Source organism: Pseudorca crassidens, chromosome 2, assembly GCF_039906515.1.
Source record: "Pseudorca crassidens isolate mPseCra1 chromosome 2, mPseCra1.hap1, whole genome shotgun sequence".
NCBI lineage: Eukaryota > Metazoa > Chordata > Mammalia > Artiodactyla > Delphinidae > Pseudorca > Pseudorca crassidens.
In genome coordinates this window covers 38,023,526-38,041,990 of record NC_090297.1, presented here as the reverse complement: position 1 = coordinate 38,041,990, position 18,465 = coordinate 38,023,526, and the positions used below count along the sequence as shown (strand labels likewise).

The window sequence follows — 18,465 nt, the reverse complement described above, 5'->3', positions numbered from 1 at the left end:
GGAGAGGACGTTAAGTGAGCCCATTAGACACCACCATAGGGCTAGCCACAGCCTCCCCTAGGCCCATATTTACCATTCTGGGCCCAGGAACATAAAATGTCAAGTACCCATCAGCCAAAGGTCAAAGGCACCCAACAGCTGAGAACGCGGAACCAGCCTGGTAAAGAGCGGGCTGCTACATTAGTGAGAGCATGGGCTAATTAAAGAGGGAGCATGGATGGAGGGATTACAGCCAGGGGCTGAGGTTTGGGCCCAATCTGTGAAAGTGTCGGTCTCCAGTTAGCCGAGGCAGCCGAGGCGGAAGAGAAGGCCAAAAAGGAAATACCCAAGCAGAAATGAGTAGAGGTCTGGGATGGGGCAAAGAGGCAAGGTAGACTGCCAGACAGAGCAGAGTGGAGTCGAGATAATGTTCCCAGGTGGACGTGAAGGCAGAGGGTAGCTGCGGGGTGGAAAGGGGAATCACAGGCCAGGAGAGTGGCTACAGCGGTGAAAATTCGAGGCCTGAGGAGGGCGAGTCCGGAGGAGTGCGGATGCCGGACTGAGGGAGGCCGAGCAGAGGTCCAGGCAGGACAAGTAGAAGACCCGGCCTTGGGAGGGTAATCCCAGGCGAGGCTGGAAAGAGCGGCAAGGCTGCTCAATCCCAAGCACTCCCCCTCAATCTTCCTCTTCCCAAAGCGCGCGTTAACAGCCGCCAGGACTCCCGGGACCCGCCAGGCCCGGTCAATCGAACCTCCCGCGGTGCCGCCACCGCACCATCCATTGGCTGCGTTCGATGACTTCGGCGCTCGCGACCCAAGGACGGGGGCAGGCCTAGCGCTGTGGTCGCTGAGAGGCCTGGACTCTGGAGCTGGGTAGGCTAAACGGACGAGCGAGGAGGAGGGACTTAAGAGGTAGGGCGGGGCCTGCAGTGGCGGGAGCCGTTGGGCGAAGTGGGAGGGGCGAGCGCGCCCGCCGGGTTTTTGCACCCGCGGGCTGGACTCCGGCTCCGGTCCACTGCCGTTTGCGGGAGGCCGGTGAGCTGCCCGGACGGCAGCTGAAGTGACAGTTTACCTCCGACGGGACCGCGGAGGACCTGACCCCGTGTGCGGAAGGCTGAGAAAGGCGGCACGTGTGTGTGTGTGTGTGCGCGCGCGTGTGCGTGCCGAACCTGGAGAGGAGGTCGAGGTTGGAGTCAGATGTCGCTTAGCCCGGCCCTCTCCTTCCCACCTCCACCGCCGGGGGTGGAGGGAGTTTTTCCTCCTGGACTCCCTACTACGTGGTCGGCTAAGGCAGTGAAAGCCTCCAGGGGACGTGAACTTAAGGTCTGGGGTGTCTTGGAGGAAGCTACCTTCCCTTCCTAGGGAAAACCGTGTTGGTGGTAGTGCGGTTTCGGAGTCAGTCCGAATCCTATACACTCAGTCTACCTGTAGACTCAGTCTCTCAAAACGTCAATTACTTCATACCGAAAATTTACATTATATTAGTACTTTGGCTATTCTGAGAATTAAATTAATGTGCTTAAAATTCTCAGTATAATGCCAGGCACAACCCAGGTGCTCACTAATAATAGTAAGGGTGTACACGTAGCATTTACTGCCAGGCACTTCTAAGCTTCTTAGTTATAATAATTCATTTAATGCTCACAACGGTAAGGTAGTTTTGTTATTGTCCCTGTGGACTAAAAATCATTCACAACCAAAGAGTTGTTTTATTTGGCGGGAATTTTTAGGACTTCAAGCCCAGGAGGCAGCATCTCAAGTAACCCTGAGAGAACTGCTCTGAGGAGGCGAGGGGGGAGCTAGGATATATAGGAGTTTTGCAGCAAAGGGCAGGTAGTGTGGAACATCAAAAGATTACTAATTAAAGAAAACCAGAAATCGCATGTTAAGGAATTTAACGCTTTGCTATGTATGGGAAGATGTAAGATTCTGGGCTTAATGAAATCATTCCTTTGATATGCACCTTAGCTATCTGGGGCCAGTACCCTGTGCTTTCACATCCTGAGTTTCCTCAGGGCTCACCTTAGGGAGTGGCTGCAGTCTGAAGGCTGCTAGATGGCAGGTATTCTTTGTTTCCTTCTTGAGTTCCCTCAGGGCTCACCACCTTCAGTGCTGGCTGCACGGCTGCAATCGCTGAGACTGTGACACCCTTTGTTTTCTGATATGGCAGGCGATATTCCATTTATCATCCCTATTTTACAGATGAAGAAATGCTCAGAGACACTAATCTAAGGTCACACACCTAGTGAGAATACCCAGGATCTGAATGGTAAGGAGGGGCTGAGCCAAATTTTGTGGGGCATGAAGCTTTTGTAAGTACTTATTGAGACCTTCTAAAATTAGGTACACATTAAAATTAGGTACACATTAATATTTATTTAGAATGAGATTTTTAAAATTACGGAATCTTGGAAATTTAGGTCCCTTTCTTCTGAAACCTCTAGGCAATTTATCAGAAAGTCTTCCTGTTGCAAGCTGGCTTCTCCCCAATTAGAACACTCTGTGCAAGTCGGCCCTGAAGTTTACCTTTAGCTTTATGGTAAATCTGCCTCTGATGATAACTGTTACTATTTGCCTGGGGTGGGGCAGGGGATAATTTCTTACTGATTTTTTAATTATTTATTAAATTTTTAAGATAATTGCAGATTCACATGCAATTATAAGAAATAATACAGAGAGCTCCCATGTACCCTTTACCATTTCCCCTAATGGTAACATTTTGCAGAACTATAGTATGACATCAAGACCAGGTTATTGACAAAAATGCAGTCAAGATACTGAAAATTTCCATCACCTCCTGAGAATCCCTCATGTTGCCCTTTCATAGCCACACCCATTTCCTTCCCCCTCTCACTTCTACCCCTTCCTTAATCCCTGGTAACTAGTAATCTATTCTCCATTTCTATAGCTTTGTCATTTCAATGAATGTTATATAGGGCTTCCCTGGTCGGCTAGGCCGGTGAGCCATGGCCGCTGAGCCTGTGCATCCGGTCCGGAGCCTGTGCTCCGCAACGGGAGAGGCCACAACAGTGAGAGGCCCGCATACTGCAAAAAAAAAAAGTTATATAAATGGAATCATATAATAGTAACTTTCTAAAATTGGCTTTTTTCACTCAGCATGATTCTCCAGAGATTCATCTAGATTGTTGAGCATATGTATATCAATATGTTTCTTACTGTTGCTAAATGGTATTCTGTGGTGTGGATGTACTTCAGTTTATTTAGCTAGTCATAGGTTGAAGAACATCTAGGTTGTTTCCAGTGTTGGCTATTATGAACTGCTACAAGCATTCATTTGCAGATTTTTGTGTAAACATAAGTCTTTATTCTCTGGGATAAATGCCCAGGAGTGCAATTGCTAGGTTATAGAGTATTTGTATGTTTAGTTTGTTTGTTTGTTTTTTTGTTATATGCTGGCCTCTCACTGTGTGGCCTCTCCCGTTGCAGAGCGCAGGCTCCGGACGTGCAGGCTCAGCGACCATGGCTCACGGGCCCAGCCGTTCCGCGGCATGTGGGATCTTCCCGGAATGTTTGAGTGATCCAGTTTTTCCGCATCCTCACAAATTTGGTGTTGTCACTATTTTTTACTTTAGCTGTTCCGATAAGTGTCAAGTGATATATTGTTGTGATTTTAACTTACATTCCTCTAGTTGCTAATAACATTGAACTTTTTTTTTTTTTTGGCCGCGCTGTGTCTTTTTTGCTGCACGTGGGCATTCTCTAGTTGCAGCGTGTGGGCATTCTCTAGTTGCGGTGAGTGGGGGCTCCTTTTCGTTTTGGTATGTGGACTTTTCATTGCGGTGGCTTCTCTTGTGGCACACAGGCTCTAGGGTGCACGGGCTTCAGTAGTTGTGGTGCGCAGGCTCAGTAGTTGTGGCCCACGGGCTTAGTTGCTCTGTGGCATCTTCCTGGACCAGGGATCGAACCTGTATCCCCTGTGTTGGCAGGCTGATCCTGGACCACTGTGCCACCAGGGAAGTCCCCAGTTTTTCCTTTTTATGGATCATGATTTTGGTGTCAACTCTAAGAACACTTGACCTGGGAATTCCCTGATGGTCCAGTGGTTAGGACTTCGTGCTCTCACTGCAGGGACCTGGGTTCCATGCCTGGTCAGGGAACTAAGATCCTGCAAGGTGCGTGGCGTGGCCAAAAAAAAATGGTTTAAAATTTAAAAAATAACACTTGACCTAACCCTAGATCCCAAAGATTTTCTCCTATGTTTTTTCATAAAAGTTTTGTTTTATGTTTTACATTCAAATATGTGATCCATTTTGAGTTAATTTTTGTATAATGTGTTATATTTAGGTAGAGACTAATTGTTTTGCCTATCGATGTTCAATTGCTGTAGCACCATGTAAAAAAACGATTAAAGAAGATAATTTAGGTGATACAAACTTAATTCAACACTTCATGAAGCAGACAATAGCCATTCAGAAAACTGCTAAATGGAGCAAAAGACAGGAAGCTTATAGGATAAAGAATAATGAACAGGAAGAGAAAAATAGAAAATATCTGATTGACTGGGGCCACATAGTCAACCCCATTTGGGGTGAGAAGGAACAGGAAATAAGTATAGAGCCCAGAGCTGCCTTGACATTTGGGGATTGACTGATGATATAGTGTGTTTCTGTTGAAGTGGAGCATCTATGGGGACATGAAGGTTATCTAAATTTCTGTATCACCACGAGCAGGAGTGGCTTCATTTGGCCCCAGACATTTATTTCAACAACCATTTGTTGAAAAGGCTATCTCTCCTTCATTGAATTGCTCTTGTACCTCTGTCAAAAATCAATTGGGCATATTTGTGAGTACATTTCTGGGATCTCTGTTCTGTTTCATTGATCTATGTGTCTATTCCTCCACCAGTACTACACAGTGTTTTTTTTAATATAAATTTATTTTCTTTATGTATTTATTTATGGCTGTGTTGGGTCTTCCTTGCTGCATGTGGGCTTTCTCTAGTTGTGGTGAGCGGGGACTACTCTTCGTTGTGGTGCGTGGGCTTCTCATTGCAGTGGCTTCTCTTGTTGTGGAGCACGGGCTCTAGGCACACGGGCTTCAGTGGTTATGGCACACAGGCTCAGTAGTTGTGGCTCACGGGCTCTAGAGCACAGGCTCAGTAGTCGTGGCACACAGGCTTAGTTGCTTCACAGCATGTGGAATCTTCCTGGACCAGGGCTCGAACCTGTGTCCCCTGCATTGGCAGGCGGATTCTTAACCACTGCGCCACCAGGGAAGCCCAGCCCCTACACAGTCTTGATAACTGTAGGTATTTGTCTTGAAATTGGGTAGACTGATCCCTCCCACTTTATTTTCTTTTTCAAATTTGTTTTAGCTATTCTAGTTCCTTTGCCTCTCTGTATAAATTTGAGAATAATCTTATCTATGTTTACAAAAAACTCTTGCTGTGATTTTGATAGGAATTTCATTAAACCTGTTTATCAATTTGGAAAGAATTGACATGTTTACTGTGTTGAATCTGCCAATCCTTGAACACAGTATGTCTCTCCATTTATTTAGATTTTGTTTTATTTCATTCACCAGCATTGGGTAGTTTTCAGTATACAAATCCTGTATAGTACATGTGTTTTTTTGTGTGTTTTTTTTTCTTGCGGTACGTGGGCCTCTCACCGCCGCGGCCTCTCCCGTTGCGGGGCACAGGCTCCGGACGCGCAGGCTCAGCGGCCATGGCTCACGGGCCCAGCCGCTCCGCGGCATGCGGGATCCTCCTGGACCGGGGCACGAACTCGTGTCCCCTGCATCGGCAGGCGGACTCTCAACCACTGCGCCACCAGGGAAGCCCAAGTACATGTTTTTTCAGATTTACACCTAAGTTTTTTTTTGAGTGATTGTTAATGGTATTGTATTTTTATTTTTGTTTTCCTCGTGTTCATTGCTAGTATATTGAAATGCAGTTGGTTTTTGTATGTTTATTTTGTATTCTGTGACCTTGATGAACTCACTTATTAGTTCTAAGAGGCTTTTTGGTAGATTTCTTGGGATTTTCTCTGTAAACAATCACGTCATCTGCATTTAGGGACACTTTTATTTATCTTTCTAGTGTGTATGTCTTTTTTTTTTTTGCGGTATGCAGGCCTCTCACTGCTGTGGCCTCTCCCGTTGCGGAGCACAGGCTCCGGACGCGCAGGCTCAGCGGCCATGGCTCCCGGGCCCAGCCGCTCCGCGGCATGTGGGATCTTCCTGGACCGGGGCACGAACCCGTGTCCCCTGCATCGGCAGGCAGACTCTCAACCACTGCGCCACCAGGGAAGCCACATGTATGCCTTTTATTTACTTTTCTTGCCTTGTTGCGCTGGCTAGAACTTCCCGCACTATGTTGAATAAGAGTGACAAAAGAAGACACCCTGTCTTGTTCCCAATCATAGGGGGAAAATATTGTCTTTCACCATTATGTATAGCGTTAGCAGTAGGTTTTTTGTTGATGTTCATTAACAAATTGAGGAATTCCCCTCTATTCCTATTTTTCTGGGAAGTTTTTATCATAAATAGCTGTTGAATTTTGTCAAAAGCTTTTTCTGTATCAGTTGATAAGATCATGTGACTTTGCTTCTTTAGCCTGCTAATATGGTGGATTACATTAATTGCTTTTTGAAAATTGAACTGGCTTTGCATCCCTGAAATAAACCCTGGGTGGTTATAGTATATGATTCTTTTTATAGATTGTTGAATTCTATCTGCTAATATTTTGTTAAGAATTTTTGAATCTAAATTCATGAGGGATATTAATCTATAGTTTCTTTTTTTGTACTGTTTTGTCTGGTTTTGGTATCAGGGTAATACTAACTTCATAAAATGAATTAGGAAGTGTTTCCTTCTCTTCTATTTTCTAGAAGCTATTGTGTAGAATTGGTATTAATTTTTCTTTAGATGTTTGGTGGAATTCTCTAGTGAAATCATCTATGCCTGGAGATTTCTTTTATGGGATTTTTAAAAGTAGGAATTCAATTTCCTTAATAGTTATAGAACTATTCAAATTATCTATTTCATATTGGATAAGTTGTGGTAGTTTGTATTTTTTTTGAGGAATTGGTCCATTTTGTTCCAGTTGTTAAATTTATGTGTGTAGAGCTTATAGTGTTCCCCTACTATTTTTTTTTTGATGTCTGAGCATCTGTAATGATATTCCTTATTTCATCCATAATATTAGTATTTTGTGTCTTCTCTCTTTTTTCTTGGCAGTCTTACGAGAGATTTATCAGATTGATCTTTTCAAAGAATCAGCTCTTTGTTTCACTGATTTTCTCTACTGCTTTTGTTCTTACTGTGTTTTCTTAGATTTTACATTTGTCTATTTGGCACCCATTAATCACAGGGACAAACTAATGATTAAAGTTGTTTACATCTCCCTTGCAACCTAGCTTTTGCAGGCATGTGAAAATCATATTACAGACTGTTCAACCAATCCCAAGTCTGTATGCCAACCACTTCCTTTATTTAACCCTCATACTCCAAGCCAATATTTTCCCTGCCCTAAATCACCCAGGGCCAAGTAGCAGATGACCAGGGACAGACCAAAGCCCACTAGAATTATTCAAATTAGCCAATCCTAAACTGTTTTCCTGCCCTGCTGTGTCTTTTCTGTGGAAACCCCAATAAAGATTGTGCCCCTCACTCCTTTCTGCCTCCTGACCAACACTGGTGCTTCCCCCATGGTCTTGCATAGTGTGCTATGCCTCCCCTTTGTAGGGGAACTGTGAGTAGTAACATTAAACTTTTCTTTCAGTGGCATTAACTTCTCTATATCATCATTCAGTCAGTGATCAACTGAGACCTGTTAATCAGTTTTCAATTTCATTGATTTCTGCTCTTGTCTTCATTTTTTCCTTCCTTTTGCTTGCTTTGGGTTTATTTTGCTCTTCTTTTTCTAGATTCTTGAGGTAGGAGATTACATTATTGATTTGACATTTTTCTTCTTTTTTAACATATGCTACAAATTTTCCTCTCCACACTGCTGTAGCTGTGTCCCACAAATTTTGTTGTATTTTCATTTTCATCCAGTTCAATGTATTTTTTCCCTTGAAACTTCCTCTTTGACCAATGGATTATTTAGAAGTGTATTCTTTAGTTCCAAGTATTAAGAAATTTTCTTGTTATCTTTCTGTTATTGATGTGTAGTGATTCCATTGTGGCTAGAGAACACACTCTATATGACTCTTTTTGGTTGTTGTTGAGATTTGTTTTATTATTGAGGATATGCTCTATCTTGGTATATGTTCAGTGAGCACTCAAAAAGAATGTGTATTCTGCTGTTGTTTGGTGGAGTGTTATGTAATATTCATTAGATTTGTTAGTTGGTGGTGTTATTGTAGATGTCTATATTTTTGCTGGTTGTGTGTCGAGTTGTCCTTTTAATTGCTGTGAGAAGGATACTGAGGTCTTCAACTGTAACTGTGGCTATGTTAGGGCTTAATGCTTAAGTCTGTCATTTTGTTTTGTTTTGCTCTCTGTTTGTTCTCTGTTTTTCATTTCTCTGTTTCCTTTTGCCTGCATTACTTGCTCCCTATGGGAACATTTTTAGTATTTCATTTTGATTTATTTATAGTGCTTTTGTATAAATGTATTTATTTTTATTTTTGGCTGTGTTGGGTCTTCATTGCTGCATGCAGGCTTTGTCTAGTTGTGGCAAGTGGGGGCTACTCTTTGTTGCGGTGCACAGGCTTCTCATTGAGGTGGCTTCTCTTGTTACAGAGCACAGGCTCTAGGTGCGTGGGCTTCAGTAGTTGTGGCACACGGGCTCTAGAGTGCAGGTTCAGTAGTTGTGGTGCACGGGCTTAGTTGCTCCGCAGCATGTGGGATCTTCCCAGACCGGGGATCAAATTTGTGTCCCCCGCATTGGCAGGTGGATTCTTAACCACTCTGCCACCCGGGAAGTCCTATAGTGCTTTTGAATGTATGTCTTCGTATAGCTTTTTCTTAGTAGTTGCTCTAGGTATTACATTTTATCCATAATTTGTCCCAGTCTACTGGTGTCATCATTTTACTAGTTCAAGTATAGAATCTTTAACTGTCCTTACCTCCTTTGACTGTCCCCCATTTATTATAATTGCCTTAAATATTTCCTCTACAAACACTTAGGACAATATCAGAAAGTGTTGTAATTTTTGCTTCAATTATCATAATTTAGGAAACTTAAGAGGAGAATGAAATCCTATTGTGTTTACCCATATTTTTTCTTACTGTATTCTTTCTCCTTTCCTGATGTCCTAGGGTTCCTTCTTTTATATTGTTTTCTTTCTGCTTAGAGAACTTCCTTTAGTTATTTGTTTAGGTATGTCTGCTGGTGATAAATTTTCTTAGTTTTCCATTATCTGAGAATGTCTTGATGTCCCCTTCATTCCTGAATGACGTTTTTACTGGGTATAGGATTCTGGATTGATAGCACTTGAAAAATATTGTGCTACTTCCTTCTGACCTCCATGGTTCTGATGAGAAATCTGTTGTCATTCTAATTATTTTTCACCTATAGGTAAGGGGTTTTTTTGTGTTTTTTTGTTTTCTTCTTTTTTTGGTCTGGCTGCTTTTAAGATGTTTTCTTTGTCATTGTCAGAAGTTTATGATGTGTCTTGATGTGGATTTCTTTGGTTTTGTCCTGTTTGGAGTTTGCTCAGTTTCTTGAATTTGTAGGTTTATGTTTCTTGACAAATTTTGGAGATTTTCAGCTATTGTTTCTCCCAGTACATTTTCACCCCCTCCCTCTTTCTCCTGTCCTTCTTTGACTCTGTCATGAATGTCGTATCTTTTGCTGTAGTCCCACCAGTCCTTGAGCCTTTTTTTTCTCTCCCTGTTCAGACTGGAGAATTTCTGTTGTTGTATCTTTGTGTTCACAGATACTTTCCTATGTCCGCTCTGTCCATTCTTCCATTGAAACCATCCATTGAGTTTTTTAAATCAAAAGTTACTGTATTTTTAGTCCCAAACTTAGAATTGGTTCTTTATACCTTCAATGTCTTCACTGGACTTTCTGTTTCCATGCTGAGACTTTCTATTCTTTTGCATTTATTTCAAGCATGTTTGTAATGGCTCACAGAATTTTTATGACGGCTGCTTTAAAATCTTGGCCAGATAATTCTAATATCTCTGTTATTGTGGTATTGGCATCTGTTGGATTTCCTTTTCTCTCAAAAAATAGAAAATATGGCAAGTGTCTTTTTTGTTTTTTGTAACCTGGATATTTTCCTGAATGTTATGAGACTCTAGATCTTATTTAAACCTTCTGTTTTAGCTGGCTTTTTTTTTTTTTTTGGACACTGTTCAGGCAGGAGAAGTGAGGGCAGTGCCAAGTTACTGCCAGGTATACGTAGAAGTCCAGGTTCCTTACACAGCTTCTATTGATACCTGAGGCGGGGACTTCTCCTTACTGCTGGGCAGAAATGTGAGTGCAGCACCCTACTTGACCTTTTCTGACACCTCCCAAGTGGGGATGTTGGGGTACCCCCCAAAGCAGGAAATCTAGGCTGCACAGGTGGCCTTTGCTGACATGGGTAAGGTAGGGCTGCCATTTTTTTCTGTGTTGTTTAGCTAGGCCAGAGCACTTTTGTCTAGACGATTTTCTCCTTGCTGAGCTGCCGTCTTTTTCTTGGTCCTTTGGCTAGAGAAAACAGGCTTTTATGGGGCTCTTTTGGTCTGTACTCGTTAGCATTTCTGGTTGCCAGTTTCTTCAGCTCTAAGAAAATTGGGAACTCACCACCATGTCATTCCTCAGGAATTCCTGGGAATCCCAAGGTTCCTAGCCAGTCTCTCCTCTCTCTATCTTTCAGAGTCTTCTTATTTTTGTTTTATATATAAAGTCCAAGATTTTTAGTTGTACTTAGTGGGAGGAATAGGGAAAAATACATCTACTCCCATATTCCCAGTAGCAGAAGTTCCTATTATTATTACTTTTAAATGACGTTTGAGCTAGGTTGTAAAAAATAAATGGAGGAATAATTAATACAGCTGGCAGACAGCAGAATCTCAGAGAGAAGGAGCAGTGTGTATTAGAGCACAGGTGTATGAAACTGAAAGCTGGGATGCATGGCCTTGGTGAGAGCAGGAGACTGAAGAGTAGGGAAAGGTCACACTGGGGAAAGCCTTCCTATTGAGCTAAGGGTCTCAGCCTACTTTGCCTCCTCCATATTCTATCCCCATTCTCTTACTTGTGTGGCTGACCTCCAGTAGGGGCCCCAGGGGGTAAAATCTGTCAATGAGACAGCCAAGTGAAATCTGGATTCTTTTTTTTTCTTAATTATTATTAATTTATTTATTTGGTTGCACCAGGTCTTAGTTGCTGGAGATGGGCTCCTTAGTTGTGGCAGGCAGGCTCCTTAGTTGTGGCATGCAAACTCTTAGTTGCGGCATGCATGTGGGATCTAGTTCACAGAGCAGGGATCGGTTAAGCAGAATCTTAACCACTGCACTACCAGGGAAGTCCCAAAATCTGGATTCTTAAAGGGCTTCCTATCTGCCCTAGACACAGAAAGGAAGCCTGATGGAGGCTCCTGCCTCCCAGGAGCTGAGCTGGTGGACCCTGAGCTGGCGGACTGGAGCCAGCTGAGCTGAGCTGTGGACTGGAGCCAGGCCAGAACTGCTGGACCATGATTTCTCTTCTCCTCTCAAAAGCCTGGTACATCCATATACATACACAAGCCACAAGCCTGTACTTCATCATTGCATCTGTGGGCCACTGGAAACTGACCAGTGGTCAGAAGACTGCCTCTAAATTGGTGTGTGATCTTGAGCACATCATTTTCTCTTTCTGGGCCTCAACTTCCTCATCTATAAGATGGAAATAATGGTAATTCCTGGGCAGCTAGCTTCACAGGACTATTGTGAGGATTAAAGCTGAACTTATGGGCTTCCCTGGTGGCGCAGTGGTTGAGAGTCCACCTGCCGATGCAGGGGACACGAGTTCGTGCCCAGGTCTGGGAAGATCCCACATGCCGCGGAGCGGCTGGGCCCGTGAGCCATAGCCGCTGAGCCTGCGCGTCCGGAGCCTGTGCTCTGCAACAGGAGAGGCCACAACAGTGAGAGGCCCGCGTACCGCAAAAAAAAAAAGCTGAACTTATGCCAAATGTCCATCCACTGATGAGTTGTTAAATAAAATACAATGGAATAGTATTCAGCAGTAAAAAGAAATGAAGTACTGATGCACATTACAACATGGACGAACCTTGAAAACATTACGCTAAGTGAAAGAAGCCAGACACAAAGGCACACATTTTATGATTTCCCTTTACATGAAATAATCAGAATAGGCAAATCTATAGAGACAGAAAGTAGATTAGTGGTTGCCTGGGGATAGGAGGGAGGCAGGGAAGAGTAGGACTGCTTATGAGTTCTGGGTTTCATGTGCAGGTGATGAAGATGCTCTGAGATTGATTGTGATGATGGTTGCCCAACTCTGTGAATGTACTAAAAACCATTGACTTGTACACTTTAAACAAGTGAATTGTATGGTTTATGAATTATTTCCCAATAAAGCCATTTTTAAAAACAAAAAGATAAACTAATAACCACAATTACATTAAAATCATAATAATACTCGTAGCTGACTTTTAGTCAGCATTTACCATATGCTTGGCACTTTCCCAAGCACTTCCTACATATTATTTAATTCTTACAAAAACCCTGTTGGTAGGTATTGTTATCCTTATTTTATTTATTTATTATTTTTGGCTGCATTGGATCTTCGTTGCTGCACACGGTCTTTAGTTGGGGGCTACTTTAGTTGGGGCGAGCGGGGGCTACTCTTTGTTGCGGTGCACGGGCTTCTCATTGCAGTGGCTTCTCTTGTTGCGGAGCACCAGCTCTAGGCACACAGGCTTCAGTAGTTGTGGCTCAGGGGCTCTAGAGCGCAGGCTTAGTAGTTGTGGCACAGAAGCTTATTTGTTCTGTGGCATGTGGGATCTTCCCGGACCAGGGCTCGAACCCACATCCCCAGCGTTGGCAGGCAGATTCTTAACCACTGCGCCACCAGGGAAGCCCTATCCTTATTTTATAATTGAAGAAATTGAAGCTCAGAGAGAGACCAGTGCACCTCTTTCACTCAGTGACATGTGCCACCACAGACCAGGGGCAGCCCAGCTGCTGAGACCCCTCTAGGCAACCCCAGGTACTAGAAATGATTGGGCCTGCACACACTTTAGGCCCACATACGGCTTCAGCTCCCTTCAGGCCACAGGTGTGAAAGCCTGGGGATTTCCATTCATTTCACAAGTATTTATTGAATACCTACTCACTAAACAGGCATCTATGAGAAGCGGGATGGAGTAGTAGTTAAGAACTAGATTGCCTGGGGACTTCCCTGCCGATCCAGTGGTTAAGACTCTGCACTCCCAATGCAGGGGGTGTGGATTCAATCCTTGGTCGGGGAACTAAGATCTCTCATGCCACATGCCACATGGCGTGGGCGCAAAAGAAAAAAAAAAAAGCTAGACTGCCTGGGTTCAAATCTCAGCTGTCCACTTATTACCTTTATAACCTTGGCATATATTATGTTCCTTAACTTCTCTGAACCTAAATGAACATAGTAATGGAGTAATAATAGCCACCTCATACCTATAACTCAAAATTACATGTTATGTATATAAAACACTTAGGACAATGCATGATACATATAAAAGGGCCAGATGTGGTTACTACCATTATCATGTGCCAGGCACTCTGATGTGAGGCACTGGGGAAAGAGTGTTGAATAAGATATAGTCTCTATCTTCATGAATATTATAACCTACCTTACTTATGAATTTATAAATAAACTCTAGTCCTTCAGGGAGAAAGGAGCTATATTAATTACAATTAGGTTTGGCTGTAAGTTGTGGAAAATCCAAAATAACAGTACCTTACAAAAGGTAAGTTTATTTCTCCTTCGCAGAAAAGGCCAGAGACAGGCAATTCAAGGCTGGTAGTGTGGGTTTTACAAAGTTGTCAGCTTCTTTTTTCTTCCCCATCTTCATTCAGCATGTGAATTCCACCTCACAGTCAAAATTGCCTGCTAAATTTCCAGATATTCTGCCTGCATTTAAACCAGCGGGAAAGAGGAAAGGACAAAGAATTGGACTTTCCACGCTTTAAGAAAACTTTCTGGATGTTGCCCATCAAGGTAGACACAGGGATGATGTAAGAAATGACTTGCTGTCTGTGATGGCTAATTTTATGTGTCAACTTGACTAGACCACACGGTGCCCCGATATTTGATCAAACATTCTGAGTGTATCTGTGAGGGTGTTTTGGAGGTGATTAACATTTGAATCAGTTGATTGAATAAAGCAGATTGCCCTCCCTAATGTGGGAGGGCCTCATCCAATCAGTTGAAAGCCTGACTAGACCCAAAAGGCTGACCCTCCCCTGACTAGGAGAGAATTCATTCTGCCTGACTGCCTTCAAACTGGGACACCTGTTTTTTCCTGCCGTCAGACTTAAACTGAAACATCAGATCTTCCTGGATCTTGAGCCTGCCAGCCTTCAGATTGGAACTACATCATTGGCTCCCCTGGGTCTCCAGCTTGCCAATTCACCCTGCAGATCTTGGGACTTGTCAGCCTCCATATAGTGTGAGCCAATTCCTTATAATCTCTCTCTCTCTCTCTCTCTCTCTCTCTCTCTCTCTCTCTCTCTCTCTATATATATATATATATATATATATATATGATAGATAGATATAGATAGAGAGATAGATGTAGATATAGAGATAGGTATATGGATATATATATATATCTAGATATAGATATTCTATTGGTTCTGTTTCTTTGGAGAACCCTAATGCAGTGCTCATCTGTAGAGAATGTGGTTATTATCAAACAGCCTCTGGCAGTTGGCTCCTTCATGCTGCACAGACCCACTTTACTTGGGGTCATACTATCCCATAGTAGCTTGCATCAGGTGACTGAGAGAGTGGGACTATAAAGGCCCAACAATTTGGGCCCAACAAGGTACACTCTGACAGGCAGTAAGTGATACAGAGCTCCCCACTGAGTTGCCTGCAGCTTCACAGTTTGACTTCTTTCTCTGCCCAGTCCTGTTTCTGCACCCTTCTTCTCATAGCTGTTCATTTGTAATGAGTATCTAGCACCCCAAATTCCTTCTCAGCTTCTGACTCTGAAGAACCCGACCTGAAAAACCTATATTACATTACCTCAGCCACATATAAATGCAGAAGCTGGGAAATATAGTCTTTATTCCAGATGGCCTTGTGCCCATTGAAAAACAGGGAGTTCCACTACTTGTGAAAAAGGGGATGTTGTAGTAACTCAGGGGGGCCCAGGGGTGCCCAATGTGGAGTCAAAGGTTCGTAAAGGAGAAGAGGCTCCCTGAACAGGTAAAGAAGGTTTCAAGCACTTGGAAAACATAGATTTTTGCCTTGCCACAGCCAAATGAAGTATTTCTGGTTCTGGTTTCCAGTGATGGCAGATAAGTTCAGTCAGACTAACCTTTCATGAATAACAATTACAAAATTTGGGGGAAAATTTTTTTTTAATTATTTGAAGGCACTGGAGAGTGACCAAAAGTAAGCAAAACTGGAGGTAAGTAACCTTGGAAAACAACTGCAACTGGTGAGATTTGTGAATCTGTGGCATTTTGCTGAGAGCATTCCCCAACCTGCAAGCAGCTCTGGTGGGGAAAAGACGCAGCTTTACTGCCTTGAGGTGTTAGAGATTAGAGTTTGGGGCTGGCAGAACAGCCAGAGTTAGAGGAGAAATCCTGGAAAGCAGAGAATAGCAGGGCGGGGGATCCCCAATATTTGCATAAAATAATCCCCCCAATCCTTGTTTGACTGCTAACCTACACATGCATAGGGTTAACACCAGGCAGGCCAGTTTAAAAAAAAAAAAAAAAAAGCGGGCTTCCCTTGTGGCGCAGTGGTTGAGAGTCCGCCTGCCGATGCAGGGGACGCGGGTTCGTGCCCCTGTCCGGGAAGATCCCACATGCCGCGGAGTGGCTGGGCCCTGTGAGCCATGGCTGCTGAGCCTGCGCGTCTGGAGCCTGTGCTTCGCAACGGGAGAGGCCACAACAGTGAGAGGCCTGCGTACCACAAAAAAAAAAAAAAGCAACAGCTAGAAGGTGAAAGAACTGGGTGAGGATATCCGCTTTTGCCTGCTGGAGAGAGAATTTGGAGTTGAAGTCTAGCCAAGCTAGCTTCCTGCAAGAACAAAAACCATTCTTCAAAGGAACATAACAGAATCTAGAATCCTGGGACATATCATTCTTAATGTCCAGTATCTAACAAAAATAGTGGGCAAGTGAAGAAACAGGAAATGTTATAAGTCAGTCAACAAAATCCCCAAGATGACTCAGATGTTAATTTAATTCAGCTGTTATTAAGTTTCAAAGACATAAAGGAAATGTATGCAAACGAAATACCACTACATAGCTACTAAAATAGCTAAAATTAAAAAGACAATATGTTAAGTGTTGGTGAGGTTGTAGAGCAACTGGCACTCATATACATTGCTGGTTGGAGTGTAAAATGGTATAAGCATTTTCAGAAAAGTGTTGGTAGTTTCTTGTAAAATTATACTTACCACATGACCCATCCATTCCACTCCTATATTTATCCAAGAGAGCTTTTATTTGAGAAACAAATGTTTACAAAATAGCCTGTACATGAATGTTCACAGAATCTTAATTCATAAGAGCCCCAAACTGAAAACAACACAAATGTACATCAATAAGTGAATGGATTAACAAATTGTGGTATATTCATACAGTGGAATACTACTCAGCAATTACAAGTAACAGACTTTTTTTTTAAGTTTTTTTTTAATCTTTATTTATTTATTTGGCTGCGTCGGGTCTTAGTTGCGGCAGGCGGGCTCCTTAGTTGCGGCTCACAGGCTCCTTAGTTGCAGCTCGCCAGCTCCTTAGTTGTGGCATGCAAACTCTTAGTTGCGGCATGCATGTGGGATCTAGTTCCCGTACCAGGGATCGAACGTGGGCCCCCTGCATTGAGAGTGTGGGGTCTTAACCACTGTGCCATCAGGGAAGTCCCAGTAACAAACTTCTGATCCATAAAATATGTATGAACCTCAAAAACATGATGCTGAACAAAAAAAGCCACACATAAAAAAAGTACACGTTGTATTATCCTACTTACATGAAATTCTAAAACGAAATACTAATCTTCATTAATACAAAGCAGATCTATGATTGCTTGGGGCCAGGGCAGTAGAGAGACTAGCTGCAAAGGGTCATGAGATAAATTTTTGAGGTGATGAAAATGTTCTATGTATTGATTGTAATGATTACATCAGTGTATACATTTTCAAAACTCATCAAACTGTAACTTAAAATGGGTTCATTTTCTTATATGCAAGTTATATCTCAATAAAGTTTATTTTAATTAAAAAAAACAAAATAAAGACAATTTCAGATCAATAAAAACAGAAAATCATCACCACCAGATCTGTACTACAAGAAATGCTAAGGAAAGTTCTTCAGACTAAAGGAAAATGACACCAAATAATCCACAGGAAGGGAGATCACCAAAAATAATAAATATGTCAGTATTGTAGGCAGAATAATGACCCATTAAAGACATCCCTTACCTAAACTCCAGAATCTATGAATATGATAGGTTACAAAGGAGAATTAAGATTGAAGATGGAATTAAGGTTGCTGATCAGCTGACCTTGAGATGGAGAGATTATCCTGGATTATGTGACCCAATGTAGTCACAGATGTCCTTATACGTGGAGGAAGGAGGCAGAAGAGTCAGTGTCAGAGAGCAGATGGCCTCTAGAAGCTGGAAAATGCAAGGAAACAGATTCTGCCCTAGAGCCTCTAGAAAAGAATGCAACCCTTCTGGCACCTTGACATTAGCCTAATGAGACCCATTTCAGACCTCTGACCTCCAAAACTGTAAGGTAATAAGCTTGTGCTGTTTTACACCACTAAGTTTGGTAACAAATTTGTGTTGTTTTACATCATTAAATTTGGTAATTTGTTACAGTGGCCATAGGAAACTAATACTGTTGGTTATTATAAAAGTCTAGCTTAAAAAATTTTTTTTCTTCTCTTAGTTTCTTTAACATGCATATGACATGTTAAAACAAACATTATAGGGCTTCCCTGGTGGCGCAGTGGTTAAGAATCCGCCTGCCAACGCAGGGGACGCAACTACCGCCAAAAAAAAAAAAAAAGGGCTTTCCTGGTGGTGCAGTGGTTGGGAGTCTGCCTGCTAATGCAGGGGACACCGGTTTGAGCCCTGGTCTGGGAAGATCCCACATGCCGCAGAACAACTAAACCCATGCGCCACAACTACTGAGCCTGTGCTCTAGAGCCTGCGACCCACAACTGCTGAGCCCATGTGCCACAACTGCTGAAGCCCACGTGCCTAGAGCCCGTGCTGCACATCAGGAGAAGCCACCACAATGAGAAGCCTGTGCACTGCAATGAAGAGTGGCCCCCGCTTGCCGCAGCTAGAGAAAGCCTGCACGCAGCAACAAAGACCCAACTCAGCCATAAATAAATTAATTAATTAATTTTAAAA

The 18,465-nt window shown here is 42.9% G+C and overlaps 1 protein-coding gene and 1 long non-coding RNA gene across 4 annotated transcripts in view; one reads left to right on the top strand and one right to left on the bottom strand.

Moving 5' to 3' along the window:
* Nucleotides 1-857, bottom strand: part of RAD54L (RAD54 like) — a 30,933-nt gene extending 30,076 nt beyond the window's left edge. For 2 of the 3 annotated variants that reach the window (XM_067726003.1, XM_067726004.1), the window contains exon 1: nucleotides 731-857. In XM_067726003.1, the coding sequence (XP_067582104.1) occupies nucleotides 731-760 (30 nt within the window). In that variant the 5' untranslated portion in view covers nucleotides 761-857. The other variant, XM_067726005.1, reaches the window with a different exon arrangement.
* LOC137218688 (uncharacterized) overlaps nucleotides 10-18,465 on the top strand; it is a 25,764-nt gene continuing 7,308 nt past the window's right edge. Inside the window, exons 1-3 of the long non-coding RNA XR_010940818.1 lie at nucleotides 10-160; nucleotides 13,938-14,079; nucleotides 14,394-14,530. This is a non-coding gene — a long non-coding RNA (uncharacterized lncRNA). The remainder of the gene's footprint in view (nucleotides 161-13,937; nucleotides 14,080-14,393; nucleotides 14,531-18,465) is intronic.